Source organism: Corylus avellana, chromosome 4 (assembly GCF_965113065.1).
Source record: "Corylus avellana chromosome 4, dhCorAvel1.hap1.2, whole genome shotgun sequence".
NCBI lineage: Eukaryota > Viridiplantae > Streptophyta > Magnoliopsida > Fagales > Betulaceae > Corylus > Corylus avellana.
The window spans coordinates 3,843,984-3,858,848 of record NC_142493.1 but is presented as its reverse complement, the minus strand read 5'-3'; the positions used below and the strand labels follow the sequence as shown (position 1 = coordinate 3,858,848).

Genomic DNA, 14,865 nt, shown 5'->3' with positions numbered 1-14,865 from the left:
GTTCTCCCTTCTAGGCTCTTCTTTTCTGTAATTCACTCTCAAGAATATAGATCAAAAGCCTCATACGTAAAGAAGGGTTCTTTTGCTGCTTTCTCTTCCATTCAGATCAGCCATGGGAGGAGGCAATGGTCAGAAGGCCAAGATGGCACGTGAGAAGAACCTGGAGAAGCAAAAAGCCGCCGGCAAGGGTATTCTTCTATTTCTTCCTCTCTCGCTATTTCTCTCACTTTATTCGTGGGTTTCCTTCTTTCTTAAAGAAAAATAAAAAAAGCATAATTTTTTTTTTCCTTTTTTTTTCTTTAAAATCTTAGCCTCCTTTGATCTGTGCTGGGTTATCTTGATTTTCAACTGTTGCTTTGCAGGAAGCCAACTTGACTCTAACAAGAAGGCCATGACCATCCAGGTAGTCTCTTTGCATGTTTTGGGCTTCGATTTCTTATTCTTTTTCCCTATTCATCAAAAAAAAAAAAAAATCTTAATTCTTTTTTCCTGGTATTTATTATTTTAGTTTTTTTTTTTTTTTTTCTTTGGATCTGTTATATTAGTTATGTGACTTGTGGGTACTTTGACTTAATCTACCAAAAAGCAAAGGTTTTAGCAATATTCATTTTTATTTACCCGATTATAATTGGAGGAAATAGAAATACTCGTTTGCATCTAGATCGAAGTGTTTATGTGTTTGTGTTCTATGATCTATGATCGTGTTTAGTCTTTTGGGTCGGTAAAATGTTGGTTCTTTTTAGATTGTAAATAAACGTGTGTGAGGCTCTGTACTGTTTATTTGCCAATGATGTTAGGGTGGGGGGGTTGAAAATTAGTTTGCTATGGTTTGGTATTGGTAAAATTAAATATATGAAAGACAATCTAAAGTTAATGGAATTTGTTTCTGCTGGAGGGTCTAAACGATCTCAACGGTTTCATTGCACTGTACTGTCTTTACACTTTTTCTCTTCTATTTAATATGTAAGTTTGATAGTTTGTTTGCTAGTAATCACTCATCTTTAGGCTTTGATTGAGGAAATTTAGCCTTATCAACTTTACAAGTAAATGGTGTCTGTCTTCTTTGAGTCATTTAATCATCACTTTGGTGATGATTTTGATTTGGATATTCTTCAATGATGATATTGTCATTCGATTTATTTGTATTTCGTCATGCTATTTGGCTTGTATGATAGTTCTTTTTTTTTTTCTTTTTTTTTTTTTAATATGATCAATCTTAGGAGATGCTATATGTGCTTTATTGTGTTTCATGAAAGATGTGATTTCAGTGTATTCTTTAATACTATAATTTTTGCTTGGGTACTTACTAGAGAGAAAGACTAAGGAGCCTTTTTGAATACCATGGAATAAGGTCGGATCCTTTTTCACACTATTTCCGTGTGACTTAGTCTCTTTTAAAACAATTTCTTTACATATCTAAAATGGAAAGAGAAAAAAGTTTGATCCCTTTTATAGGAATCCCTTTGTCTAGGCTCAAGCATGGGTGAGGTTTCATCTTGCCAAAAGGCCAGAGGCATAGCTGAGAATCCAGGCAATATATGGCCTTTTAGCCTTTAGGCAATGATGATCGTAGCCTATGGTCTCCATTGGGCTGAGAGCCTCATGAACAGTGCATTGGACCCATTTCCACTGGCATGTTGTTATTATATCACAGGCAAGCTTTGCTATGCATGATGCAGTGTCAGCTGACATGGCACATATTTGATCCCATCATCTGGGGTTGTATAGCTTTAGTCTCGGTTACTGCTCACATGAAGGAACCTCTGTACATAAAAATAGATATAGCATATTTTGTGCTAATGGATCCATATGCCCCGCACTTGTGCACACACATCTGTTTGGGCTCACTCTCATTAGTAGTCTTAGGTCTGGTAGCCAAATGTTGATCTTTAGGGGATTTTAGGTTAGGTGATGTTCAGGTGTGCAATATGATAAATTTAATAGAATTGGTAAACGCACCCCCCCCCCCCTCCCCCCCCCCCTTAAAAAAAAAAAAAAAAACCTTTTCCCCATCCGTCTGTGTATGTGTGTGTGATGCAACATGACGTGCTTGTTTAACGGCAAGCTTATGAAATAGAACCTAGACCTAGACAAGAAGAAGCATTTGAACAATAAATTGAAATGGGGTTATTGAATTATGCAATATGAAATGTGGATGTTAATTGTGTTCAGTAAAACATAAAATTTGTTGAAGGTGCACTTGCATGTCAGTGCTGCAAATGAGTCTGATCTCAGATACTACCTGTCAATCCTTAATAAACGTGAAGGTGATAGTGTCGTATCTATATGAGTAGGGGGAAATGTAGGATTTTGAATCTTCATTCCTAATTTCACCTTTTGTTTCAAGTTTTGGAACTGCATTGGCATATGAGCTATCTGGGACTCATTTTTTGTTGCACATGACGACCATATTCTTTCATACAGAATTTCTGTAGTTTGAGGTTTGAGTTTCGGATTTCGGCATTCTTGAGTTCTTGTTGGATCCTTTGTCATTGTAGTTATTTTATATTCAAAAATTGAAATATGTTAGAGACAATTCATATCTTAACCTATGCACAAAGTTTGTGACTTGATTTTTGTTGCTGTCATCACCGGTGGTGTTGCCATGGGCGGATCGTGTGTACTACTAAATGCAGTGCAAGGTTTGCATGCAGACATTCATATGTACCACATCAGAGGTGAAGTGCAGGGAACACGCGGAAGCAAAGCACCCAAAGGCTGATCTTTTTACTTGTTTCCCACATCTTAAAAAATGACAATTAAACTGCAGATTCAGACTGTTTGTTGAATATTATCACTATTATGTATTTTGCTGCTCTGTGACCAACTTCTTCATTGAAGAAGCTAATATGTTCCAGATGACTTTGGCAATAAATTCTGCTAAGAAAATGATATTTAGCATCTGACTTTATGATTGAAGGCTGAAGCAAATTGTTGGTATTGTCAAGAAGTTTCCTTCAGATTTCTTAATGGTCTGAGTTATTTGATATATCTGATTCTCAGCAATAATGTTATACTAAATGATCCATAAGTTCTTGGCGTGATATCAAAATATCACTCAGAAAAATGACGGGAGAAGAAAAAAGTTTACAAATTCGAATTTGAGCAAGATCAAAATACGTGAATCACCCCAAAACCAGTAAAAGCTCCTCCTCCTTCCCTCTTCTTTTCCCTCCCTTTCTCCTCATTTTCTTTCCCTTTCTGTTCTTTTCTTTCCTTTTCTTTTTATCTCCAACTTGAAAGTCAAATACACCGTGCCTTCATTCTCTGCCACCCCTTTGTGCACGTCTAACGCTGCCATGGTGCACATGTGCTGCATGTGCCGCCACTATCACTAATATTTGGCTCATGCGTTTTTCTCAGTAGATCTCCATAGATGATACTGTCTTTTTGTCTTTGGAGTATGTCTGCCAAGCCTACTTCCTCGGGTACCTTCCTCACCGGACATTGCGGTGAAGCTACTCTTTGACGGCTTCTGGTTTGCCGGTACCTGTGCTCGTCTTTTGTGGTTGTCAACAGTGACAGAACTACATAAGGACCCACAATGGTCATGGCCCCTTCCCTTCCTCCGAAAACTACTATAGTTATAGTTAATGTGCCAAAAAAATTATGTTTGGCCCCTGGCACAAAATTAACTTAAGTCTTTAGCCCCATAAATAACTAAAAAAAATGAAGTATCCATATGATCAGTTTTCTATTTCTCAGCTCAAAGATCGTCATATAGTTTTTCTCAATCTAAATGATCTAAGGGTTTGTTTTTTTGGTGAGGTTGCAATTTTCCAGATAAAGCATGATTATGTTGACGATATGTTTATATTTTCTTAACAATGACTAGATACTAATTTTATTTTCTATTCATTAATTTAATCTTAAATCTTAATATATTTTTAATTAATGTTTTGGCCCTCCTCGATAAAAGTTTATGGTTTCGTCCCTGATTATCAAGTTTGCTTATTGCTGCAGTAGGTGTTGATTTATACAAATTTACCACTGGATTGCCTCTACAAATCTCATTTTAGACTGTCTCTTTCTTGGCTAGTGGGCCAAGCCATTTATTTGGCCAATTTTTTTGAGTAGATTTTATGTTTTCGTTGAAGCATGTCAAATATTCAAATTATTTTTATTAATTGTCTACGTGGAATTTATCATGACTAGTTTACCACTAAATAATTAAATTTATAGATCGATTATTTTTTTGTTATTTTAATTAGTTAGTAATTGACATGCATATGCTCATGAGTTATGCATATTTGTAAGATGGATGTTTGTCGATATGTTTTGATATATGTTTTGTTTTTGTCTTAAAAAGTGTTCTCATGTGATATACATGTGAAAAATATTTTTATTTTTTTATAAATTTTTTGTGTTCGAATTATTTGTTTTGAGAAATATTAAACAAACTGAGAGCCATTGCACGCCAAGCATTTTTCTTATTATAAATGATTATATGAAGAACTTGTGGGGATAAATCCATTTTCTATCGTTGAATTAAAAAAAGAAAAATTCAAAGAAAGAAAGAAATGGGTTGCCTCCATGTCCAATCTAATTATGGTCGCCGCCAATGTTGAGGTCAAACTTTGAATATTCTTCACAAAAGATTTCCATATTACAATTAACTAATACATGTGATGTGGATTCTTGCACTTTACCTAAAATGCCCCCCACTCCCACGCTGCCTTTCTTTGACAATTACTACAAATAATTTTGCACACATCTTTCTTCATCACTTTCATCTTTCTTCCTCTTGTGCTTAGTGGAATCAAAATCATGTGGAATTCACCCCAATTTTGCCTACAAATTTGTGTTAATAGAATTAATGGCTTATTCTCACCAACAGTATCACCTTATAATCAAAAGTCTATATATATATATATATATATATATATATATATATATACAAAGCAAAATGTTACAGTGTTTAATTAAACATGTGATACAACATATATCACATAACTCCTTTAATAAATAAATCATGTTGAGTTGACACAAATACAATTTATTTTGACATTGCAGATAAAGCAGTGTCATATGAATTTGATCTCTTAAATACTCGTGTCCGGCTAACTCCATCTTTTTTCATCTAGCCCCTTTTATACCAAACTTTAACTTTCTATTATTAAGAAGGGGAAACTTTAGTTTAGCCTCTTGAACTTTCATGCGATTTAATAAACTCTCTCAAAACTTTTAAATCTTTTAATTTTGACCCCTGAACTTTCAATTGCTCTCAATGTGGACCCTTCTATCAATTTTAGCCGTTAAAAATATCAAAAAAGATCAGAATATCCCTGATTTTAAAAAATAAAAAATAAAAAAAGTTTTGGAATTAAGGGTAAAGTTGAAATTTTATACAAAAGTCAGGGGTATAAACGTCATGTAATGTTTAAAATCTGACGGATGGGTTTACATTTAGAGCAATTGAAAGTTCAGAGATCCAAAGTGAGAGATTTAAAAGTTTGAGAAGTTTATCAAATCGCATGAAAGTTTAAAGGGCTAAACTAAAATTTTTTATTTATTTTATTTTATAAAATTTGTGAGCAATTCTAAGAAATAATTCAATCCGCTAAAAAAAAAAAAAGGCCTTAAAAGAACAAAAGAATTGTTGGAATCCCCTTTTCCCTCTCTTTTATTGGTCATATTTATTAAAAAAAGGTTGAAGAAAAAAGAAATCATTGCGGTTGGTAAAATACACTCATTTCCAAAGAACTTTCCCATGAAAGAGTAGTCCTAACAACAAGCAAAAGGTTTCCAGTTTCCAGTTTGCAGTCCAGCGGTTCCCCAAAAAAAGTCGTAGCAGTTTTCCACATGTGGGCCGGGGTAGCCCACGCCCACGCCAACGCGGCAGCGTGCTACTCACTCACGACCGACGCGTGACTTTCGCCTCCACTTCTTCCTATTGGCCTGCACTGCACCCTCTGAAACACAAACATCATATGCATTTGACTTGACTCCCCACAAACTCAAAGAAAGCACTTCACAAACACAAACAAAAACAAGAACACATATTTTGTTTCTTCACAAGCATTCCCACAAACACATAACCCTCTCTCTTTCTGTGTCTGAAATGGCTCCTCTTCCCCTTTTCTCTCTCCTTTTTACCTTTCTTCTCTCTCTCACGCCCACCTTCTCAACCAACTCTGAAGGTGCTTTTAATCCCCTTTTAACACTTTTTTCTTCCTTTTTAGGGTTTTAAGCTTCCTTCTTGATTCCTGTTTGGTTGCTTGGAAACCCCAGGAAAAAAATAGAAGAAAAATCCTTTGAAATCTTCAGCTGGGTTTCCCAGTTGAAATCTATGCTGAGCTTCAAATTTCAATTTTTCTATTATTTTTTCTTGGGTTGTGTTTCATAGTTTGATTTTTATTAACCCTTTCTGTTGCTTTTGGTTCAGGAAATGCTTTGCATGCTTTGAGAAGCAGGCTTTCTGACCCCACCAACGTGTTGCAGAGCTGGGACCCAACGCTGGTTAATCCCTGCACCTGGTTTCATGTCACCTGTGACTCCAACAATCATGTGATTCGCCTGTAAGATTCCCTCTTTTTAACTTAATATTGAGTTCTACAAATTATTTATTTACATGTTTTTGGGGGTCTTTATTTCTTTTCTTGTGATTTTTCTTGATTTAATGTTTTGTGCTTCATGCCTGCAATTAATTTCGTTTGCTTTGAATTTCAGGGATTTGGGCAATTCTAATATCTCTGGGAGTTTAGGTTCTGAACTTGGCGAGCTCAAGCATCTGCAGTACTTGTATTGCTCTTTAATTTCTCTCATAGTTTACACAATTTGTTTTAAATTTTCCGTTTCTGCTGTGTTTGGTCACTGAGAAAAACTAAGAAAAACAGAAGAAATTCATTTTTTTTTTAGAAATTCTGGTTCCAACTTCACTGATTAGTTTAAGATTGTTGGAATCAGATTAGCAAAAAGAACATATTTAGAATATCATACCAATTTTTCCTTGGCTTAATATAATTATGAAGTGATTGACTAATTGGGTGTGAAATTCTTTAATGGGTTGCAGGGAGCTTTATAGGAATGACATAACAGGGAAAATCCCAAAAGAGCTGGGTAATTTGAAAAACCTTGTTAGCATGGATTTGTATGAAAACAGATTTGAAGGAGAAATCCCAAAATCTTTGGCCAAATTGAAGTCAATCAGATTTCTGTAAGTATTATTAGTATCTTCTCATTGACTAGATGGAAGATTTTGAACTTCCCCAATTTACATTTGGTGTGGAATTTTGCATTTGATGTGGTCCAATCTATGATGCAGACGGCTAAACAACAACAAGCTAACAGGATCAATCCCAAGGGAACTCACCCGCCTTTCTAACCTCAAAGTTTTGTAAGTTTGATTCTGGAGAAAGATTGAAGAAAATAGTTTATTTTCATTCTTGAAGATTTGTTTCTGATTGTATTGTAAACTTGCAGTGATGTCTCGAACAATGACCTCTGTGGAACAATTCCGGTCGACGGTCCTTTCGCGACCTTCCCAATGGAAAGGTACCTGCCATCACTCCCTTTCTTTGGCCCTGTCAGTTATATTTACCAAATTTGGAACCAATTATAGACTTTGCAAAAGAAATTTGAAAATTTTATGCATCCCAACAATCTCTACTTTCTTTTGCTGTCATTTGAAGTTTTACCAGTTTTACTCAACAGAAGATCATGCAAGAAATATTACTGGCAAAAGCATGTCATAGTCCAGAATCTAAAGTTGGATACACATTAATCTTCTGTGAATGATTCTTTTAACTGTGTTTGCCTCCTGGTATTGTTACAGTTTTGAGCACAACAGACTCAGCGGCCCGGAGCTGCAAGGACTGGTGCCGTATGACTTCGGATGCTGAAGCAAGCTAGCACTCGCGATCCTCTGAAGAACGTAATTCTAGAACTTTATTGTATTATGAAGTAGCTGCATACAATGCTTTACTATATCATGTATTTGAGAACGGCACACAGTTAATGTGTTGGTTGAAGAGTAATGAAAGCAAGCAAATAAGATGATTGTGCAATTGAAAGACTCAACAGAAACACAAGGAACAATCTTCTTCTGAGGCATTAGAAAATAAACATGATTTTCTCAGGCATGGGTCTTTGGTTTCTAACATAGATGAAAAGAGCAATGATTAAGAGTTTGTTTGAGATTGTATTTGAAAAATAAAGTTTTTAAGTCAAAAAATGATTTTTGGCAAAAGCTTCATTTTTAAGCTTTTGCTAAAAGTGTGTTTTTTTTATCATTTTTAGGTTTTTTGGATCCTTAAAAGCACTTTTAATTTTTTTACTAAATAAGTATATATATTTTTTTTAAATAGACTTTTTGAGTGTTAAAAGTACTTTTATACCCTTCAAACGTAATTTCAAACAAGTCTTAGCTATTTTTGTAGCTATGATCAAGCAGGTTTTGATGAAGAAACTGAAATTAGTGGCAGCTAGGTTGCCTTTTTTCTTGTGATTCTTTACTGTCTTTGATCCTTTTTGCTGAAGTAGGAATGGAGATGTGGCTTGCCTGAGCACCTAATGATGTGCCCAATCCTCTATTATGCTTCTGAGCCATAAAGTTGCCATTTTGCTAAAACACCATCTAACCCAATTGCTGCCAGAGCAGCAATATTTGCTTTTGTGCGTTCCAGATCATCTTCCACCCTTATAGCCCATTATAGCCATGTCAAAACAACACTAATAGCTAGTATAATTTATTCTAACTAGATTCCTTAACAGTTCTTTCAGAAATTGGATTGCCTCTATATATTTCTGACCAGATTGAAACTAACGTGCTTCCTTGATAAGCATCAACATAAATAAACGTAAGATATGTCTCTCTCTCTCTCTCTCTCTCTCTCTCTCTCTCTATATATATATATATATATATATATGAATTAAAATGAGCTGGTTGGATCATAATGCCCATATTTTTCTCACTTCTATGAATTTGCAAAGCTTTACTTCTTCAGTCTGTTCCTTCTCCCAATCCTCATCGAGTTTCAAATTCATCACTGAGATCTGATGCTGAATATCTGGAGTAACAACAGTCTGGTGCTTTGTCTTTTCAAAATCAATCCTCTACAGAAGATGGAGTGAGAATCAAGTAAGAAACATCATACTTCCTATCAATCCCTGCATTCTTGCCTCCACTGCCTGAAGATTCAATTTCAAAGAAACTCAGCAGACATGACAGCTTGAGGAGCAACAAACTATAAAAGCTAAGAGTCACACCAATGACAAGAAACACTCCACGTCTTTGCTTACTCTTTCAAGTCCACATTTGGAAACTGTCAGACAGTAAAAACAAACTCTTTCTTCTCAAAATTCAAGAGTTATCTCGAGGAGAGAATAGCAAGGTTTTTACTGATTCGTGCCAATTTTTTTCTGCAGAAGAGGCAACTTCTGCAAAATCAGCTTATTCTCTTCTTTTAATTGTGCAACCTTTCTTGGTGTTTTTACGCCTTGACTTTCCACCTTGCTTTGAGAAAACTGCTGCTTTTCCTCTTCCTGATTGAAATCAGCTTGATTTAGCTAATGGCTATTGAACTTCCTGGAACAAAGATTGATTTCTTGTAAATAAACAGCTAGAAACTGAAGTTACATAATCACATATAAAACTGGACTTTAAGTAAGGTGTACATAAGAGAAAAATATAGAAGAATGATTACTAAAGGAGAAAATACATTTGCATACAAATCTTTCGGAATGCTTCATAAGTAAAAAGATTCTCCGAAAAATAAATAATAGATAAATAGAGTTTCTTGGTGTCATTCTCTTTCTTGTCAGAAAAAAGGAAACATTCATCGCCCCCATGAGTATCTTTATAGACCACACATTCTATGTAAGTTACTCATTCTTCCAATGTGGGACTGAAGCATTAAAAATTTACAATCAGTCCTAGCCATTCTGATAGACACGAACCAAGTAGCAAATGAATTAAGCCCTATTGATTCGACCAACTCCTCTAAACCAATGATGCTCATAAGTCGTAATCGTACCAGTATTTCACAACGATAAACGGCTTAGCAACATCGATTGCAATAACTAAACAAAGTATATATTCAAAAATCACAAATTCTTTTGCATGTATAATGAATTTAACAATGCAACATTCAAAAATATCAGAGGGTTGTGGAACTACGAATTGTGCAAATGAACAAGGTCATGGAAATTATCGACCTTGGTTTCTTGGAGTTGGAGGAGTTACTTGATTTGAAATTTTGAATGCTTCAATCACAGAAAATTAGGGCAAAAGAAGGTTCATGGGACAAAGAGTTTTTTCTGAATTGCGCCCCTGAAATTCAAAATGCGTTGTGGCCCCAACTAGATGACGAATGGGATTGTGGCTATCACAGTAAAGTGCGTGAGGGAGTGGGTAGCGCGTGAGGAAATCAAAGGTCTCTTCTCTGATTTATTTATTTTATGATGGGTTACATGGGTTATTTTTATGTGGAATTAAAATCATACGAGCTACGTTCAGGCGATCGGAATCAGAATATCAAGTTGACTGAATGGGGAAGGGTGAGTTTAAGTACGGTTATCATGGGAGTCACAAGATTGGTATGGTTACTCAAGATGATGAATGAGTTGGTGCTGGAAGCAATGGGGAAAGATGCATGCAGAGATCATCGAATGGGCGATTCAGTCATGTTTTTGCAGAAAAGGATGAACAAGTATGGGAAATTCATGGAGATAACTAAATATGGATGTGGAGGGAGACTCAGTTTCGTTGTAATACCGGAGGGGTGCAAAGGTCAGGGTTGGAAGCATTATATCTCGCAAATTGGGCGGCTTTTGAAACATCTGAATCACGTGAGGGATGCAAATGTGACGAAGATTGTTACGCTAGTACAGACACGAGTAGTGGTTCTTGGGCGGACGTTTCCCAATGTGGTGGAAGGGAAGAAACCGTTAGTCCAGACGAGTGGGGTGCATAAGGTGAAGCCACCGGTGAAGGTACAACCTGGGGGATCGTATGTAAAGGAGGTGGTAGGTTCGCTAGATTTCATGGCCGACGATGGAACCAAAGCAGCCGGTGAGGGGACTTCAAAACTTGCTATGGAAGGTGCACAGTCCACGGCGATCATGTCCGGGGATCATGCCATGCAACAAATGAAGATTCTGGAGCCTCAATCTAAGGAAGATTTTATGCGTGGTTTAAAGGAGATTTTTATTTCCTTTCAAAAGGAAATAGCCAGCTATTTGTATAAGTTGGAGATGGGCTAGGGGAATAAGGGGAAGGAGGATGGGCCAGGCCACTTTCAGCCCAATCAAATGATGGACCTAGTTGATCGTGTGGATTTTATAAGTGAGAAGGGTGGGGCTATAAGTCAAGTGGGCCCAGTAAAGAAGCATGATACAATTCTTCGGATCCAGGAGGGGTCTAGTGATAGTGGGCCTTCTTACAGGTAGTCAATCAAATATTACAAGAAAACATATTATCGAAGGAAGCTCGAGACAGGGGCAAGATGGCGAGTGAAGCAGAGGGTGCAACTTGACCAACTGGTGACTGAGAAATCACTGGAGACCAACCGGAGCAGTGAGCTGGGGATTTTCCCAAGGGCAGATAGATTGATTGAGCCAATCAAAGCCGCACATGCCATGGGAAACGACAATAGGAAAGTTCTGGTGAATACAGAGCGGGTGCGCCTTGGCCAACCGGTGACTGATAAATCATAAGAGACCAACCAGAGAAGTGTGCCGAAGATTTTCCCAGGGGCAGATAGATCGATTGAGCAAGACAAAGCTGCACATGCCATGGGAAACGACGATAGGGAAGTTTCGATGGGTACAGAGCGGGTACGTCTTGGCCAGTCAGGGACTGAGAAATCACCGAAGGCCAATCGGAGCTGTGCACCAGAGTTTTTCCCAGGGGCAAACAGATCAACTAAGCTAGACAAAGCCGCACATGCCATGGGAAACGACGATAGGGAAGTTTCGATGAGTACTAACCTTCTGGTAGGTAGCTCGGAGGTGGCTTTGGTGACAAATATGGGTGGGTTCAGCATAGAAGGGGTCGAAACAGAGCAAGAAAAAGCTGCACAGGTCGGAGAAGTGGTTCTGACTAGGTTGGTCATAGAAGATTCAGTCAAAGCCGTACAGGCCACTGGGAAAACGCAGAAGCACAAGAATGGAGATCCGTGGACTATAGAGATCGCTAATGGTAGATCGGAGATGGAGGAAAAGTTAGGATTAGGCCGAATAGAGACAGAGTTGGACGACAAGCAGTTTGGGCAAGAAATTGCGAGGAAGGTTGCGCAGGGGAGCAATGCACCAAACTGGGCACTGACGGCAATTGGGGTAGGGGTTGTTCTGTGATGCAACCAGGCAGTGAGGATAAGAGGGAAAAGCTGACAAGGGTAGCTCTGGAGCCTACAAGACGTTGGTGGACCCCAATGGACAGTGAGCCAATTTTTTTTTATCACGGTCAGTGTTTTTCGCTAAAGGGGAAAACATCCGGCAAGATGATGAAATGGATGCAAACAGGGGGAGCTTTTGTGTGACAAGGCAGCAAACAGATGATGTGTGTGTCCCTAGTATGAAATTAATACATTTTGAAGATGCAAAAGTGGTGGATTGTGAGCTTTTGGTAGTACAAATGGGGGACATGATGAGGGGCGAGGAGTTGAATAAGAAAAAGGCTTGTGAATGGGTCATGGAAAGAGTGAAAGGTTTTTGCCATGTTGTCGGATTGTCACTTGAAGGGCATGAGGAAGAGATGATGGCGATGTTTAAAGCTATTGAAGTTGATCGAAAGAACAAAACAAGTCCTCATGTGGTTGACATAGTAGTGGAACCTACAACAACAAGTTCCAAAGGTAAACGAGAGTTACAACGTTTGTTATATTCTATTAATTATGATAAAAAGAAAGGAATTGCAACCAAGGTCAATGGAAAAGGGCGGGGCTCAACAGTGGTTTAATGAAGCCGAAAATTTTATCTTGGAATGTAAGGGGGTTGAACTTGGAAGAAAAATGAATGAAGATTAAGGGTCTCATAGGGGAATGGAAAGCAGATATTGCGTGCTTACAAGAGACTAAATTGCAACATGTAATTAGGGAGATAGCCAGGAGCATGTGGGGTTGTGCACATATGGATTGGTGCTATTTAGGGTCTCAAGGAGCTTCCAAAGGTATTTTGCTTATGTGGGATAAAAGGGTGGTGAAAAAGTTGGAGGTTTGTGTGGGGGGTTATATCATTGCATGTTCTTTTCAAAGTGTTAGTGATAACTTCGAATGGGCTTTCGCAGGTGTGTATAGTCCCAATGATGATAATGATTGGCAACTATTGTGAGATGAATTGGTGGGCATCATGAGTTTGTGGGAAGTGTCTTAGTGCATTGGTGGAGACTTTAACGCCATTAGATATCCAAATGAAACAGTAGGTGCTGCTAGGTCTTCTAGTCTTATGGGGGAATTCTCTAGCTTCATTTTTTATCAAGGCCTAATGGACATCCCTTTGGTGGGTGGACAATATACTTGGTCAAATAATCATTGCTGGTCTAGGCTTGACATATTTCTTTTATCTCCTAGATAGGAAGAAAGATTTCCTGATGTGGTTCAGAGACAACTACCTTGTCTATTGTCGGATCACTCTCCTATTTTGCTTGACTGTGGAGAAAGGAAGAGAAGATGAGGATACTTCAAGTTTGAGAATATGTTGTCGAAATTTGAGGGGTTTGTGGATCAGGTGAAAACCTGGTGGCAATTGTATTAATTTAATAGGAGTCCCAGCTATGTGCTATCATACAAATTGAAAGCTTTGAAAGGTGACTTGCGACGATGGAATAATGAAGTATTTAGGCATGTCGGTAAACGGAAGAAGGTGTTATTGGATGGTATAAGGGAGCTTGACATCTGTGAGGAAGGTCGAGGGTTGAACGAGGAGGAAAGGAGGCGCAAAGATGAGTTATCTTCGGAGTTGGAGAGATTGTTATTGTGTGAGGAGATAAGTAGGCGTCAAAAATCTCGGGCTCTATGGTTAAGGGAGGGAGACAAGAATACCAAATTCTTTCACAGAGTGGCAAAATCAAACAAGAGAAACAATGTCATTGAGTCTTTAATTATCGATGGGTCTTTGTCGTCGGAAGCCGCTGATATCAAGGCGCACATTGTTCAGTTCTATACACAATTGTTCACTGAAAGTTGTAGTCAGAGGCCTATACCAGATGGTTTATCGTTTCAATCTATTGGAAGTAAGGAATGTTTGTGGTTAGAAAGGAATTTTGAAGAAAGTGAGGTGCTAGAGGTGGTAAAGGAGTTATAAGGAGACAAATCCTAGGCCCCAATGGTTTCTCATTGGGTTTTGTGCAAACATGTTGGGAAGTAATTAAAGAATATGTAATGGCTATTTTCAGAGATTTCCACAACAATGGGAGGTTTCAAAAAAGTCTTAATGCAACATTTATAACACTTATTCCAAAAAAAGCAGGGGCGGAGGAGTTAGGACTTTCGACCTATTCGTTTGGTGGGCATTGTGTATAAATTGATTTCCAAAGTGCTAGCAAATCAACTGAAAAATGTGTTAGAGAAGATAATATCAAAGTCTCAAAATGCGTATATCAAGGGGAGACAGATTCTAGATTCGGTTCTGATAGCTAATGAATATATTGATGGCCGGCTTAGATCTAGTGAACCCGGTTTGTTATGCAAATTGGACTTAGAGATGGCGTATGATCAAGTGAATTGGGAGTTTTTGCTATTCATATTGCAATGAAGTGGGTTTGGGGAGAAATCGAAGAATTGGATAGCGTTCTATATTTTCACAGTTCAATATTCAGTTTTGATTAATGGAGGGGAAAATTACACTTTACCCCCCCAAAGTTTGGGGTCATTTTCAATTCGACCTCTTATGTTTCAATTTTTTCAATCCACCCCCCAAACTTGCCAA

The 14,865-nt window shown here is 37.7% G+C and overlaps 2 protein-coding genes across 2 annotated transcripts; both read left to right on the top strand.

The window, feature by feature from the left end:
* Window positions 1-2,911, top strand: LOC132177472 (uncharacterized protein At2g23090). The gene is made up of 3 exons (XM_059589809.2): window positions 1-188; window positions 363-403; window positions 2,637-2,911. The coding sequence occupies exons 1-3, from the start codon at window positions 113-115 to the stop codon at window positions 2,754-2,756; spliced, it is 237 nt and encodes a 78-aa protein (XP_059445792.1). The 5' UTR covers window positions 1-112; the 3' UTR covers window positions 2,757-2,911.
* A 2,865-nt stretch (window positions 2,912-5,776) lies between these two features.
* On the top strand, window positions 5,777-8,006 carry LOC132178597 (leucine-rich repeat protein 2). The gene is made up of 7 exons (XM_059591054.2): window positions 5,777-6,140; window positions 6,386-6,518; window positions 6,670-6,741; window positions 7,013-7,156; window positions 7,265-7,336; window positions 7,423-7,494; window positions 7,775-8,006. The coding sequence occupies exons 1-7, from the start codon at window positions 6,062-6,064 to the stop codon at window positions 7,839-7,841; spliced, it is 639 nt and encodes a 212-aa protein (XP_059447037.1). The 5' UTR covers window positions 5,777-6,061; the 3' UTR covers window positions 7,842-8,006.
* The last annotated feature ends 6,859 nt before the right edge of the window (window positions 8,007-14,865 follow it).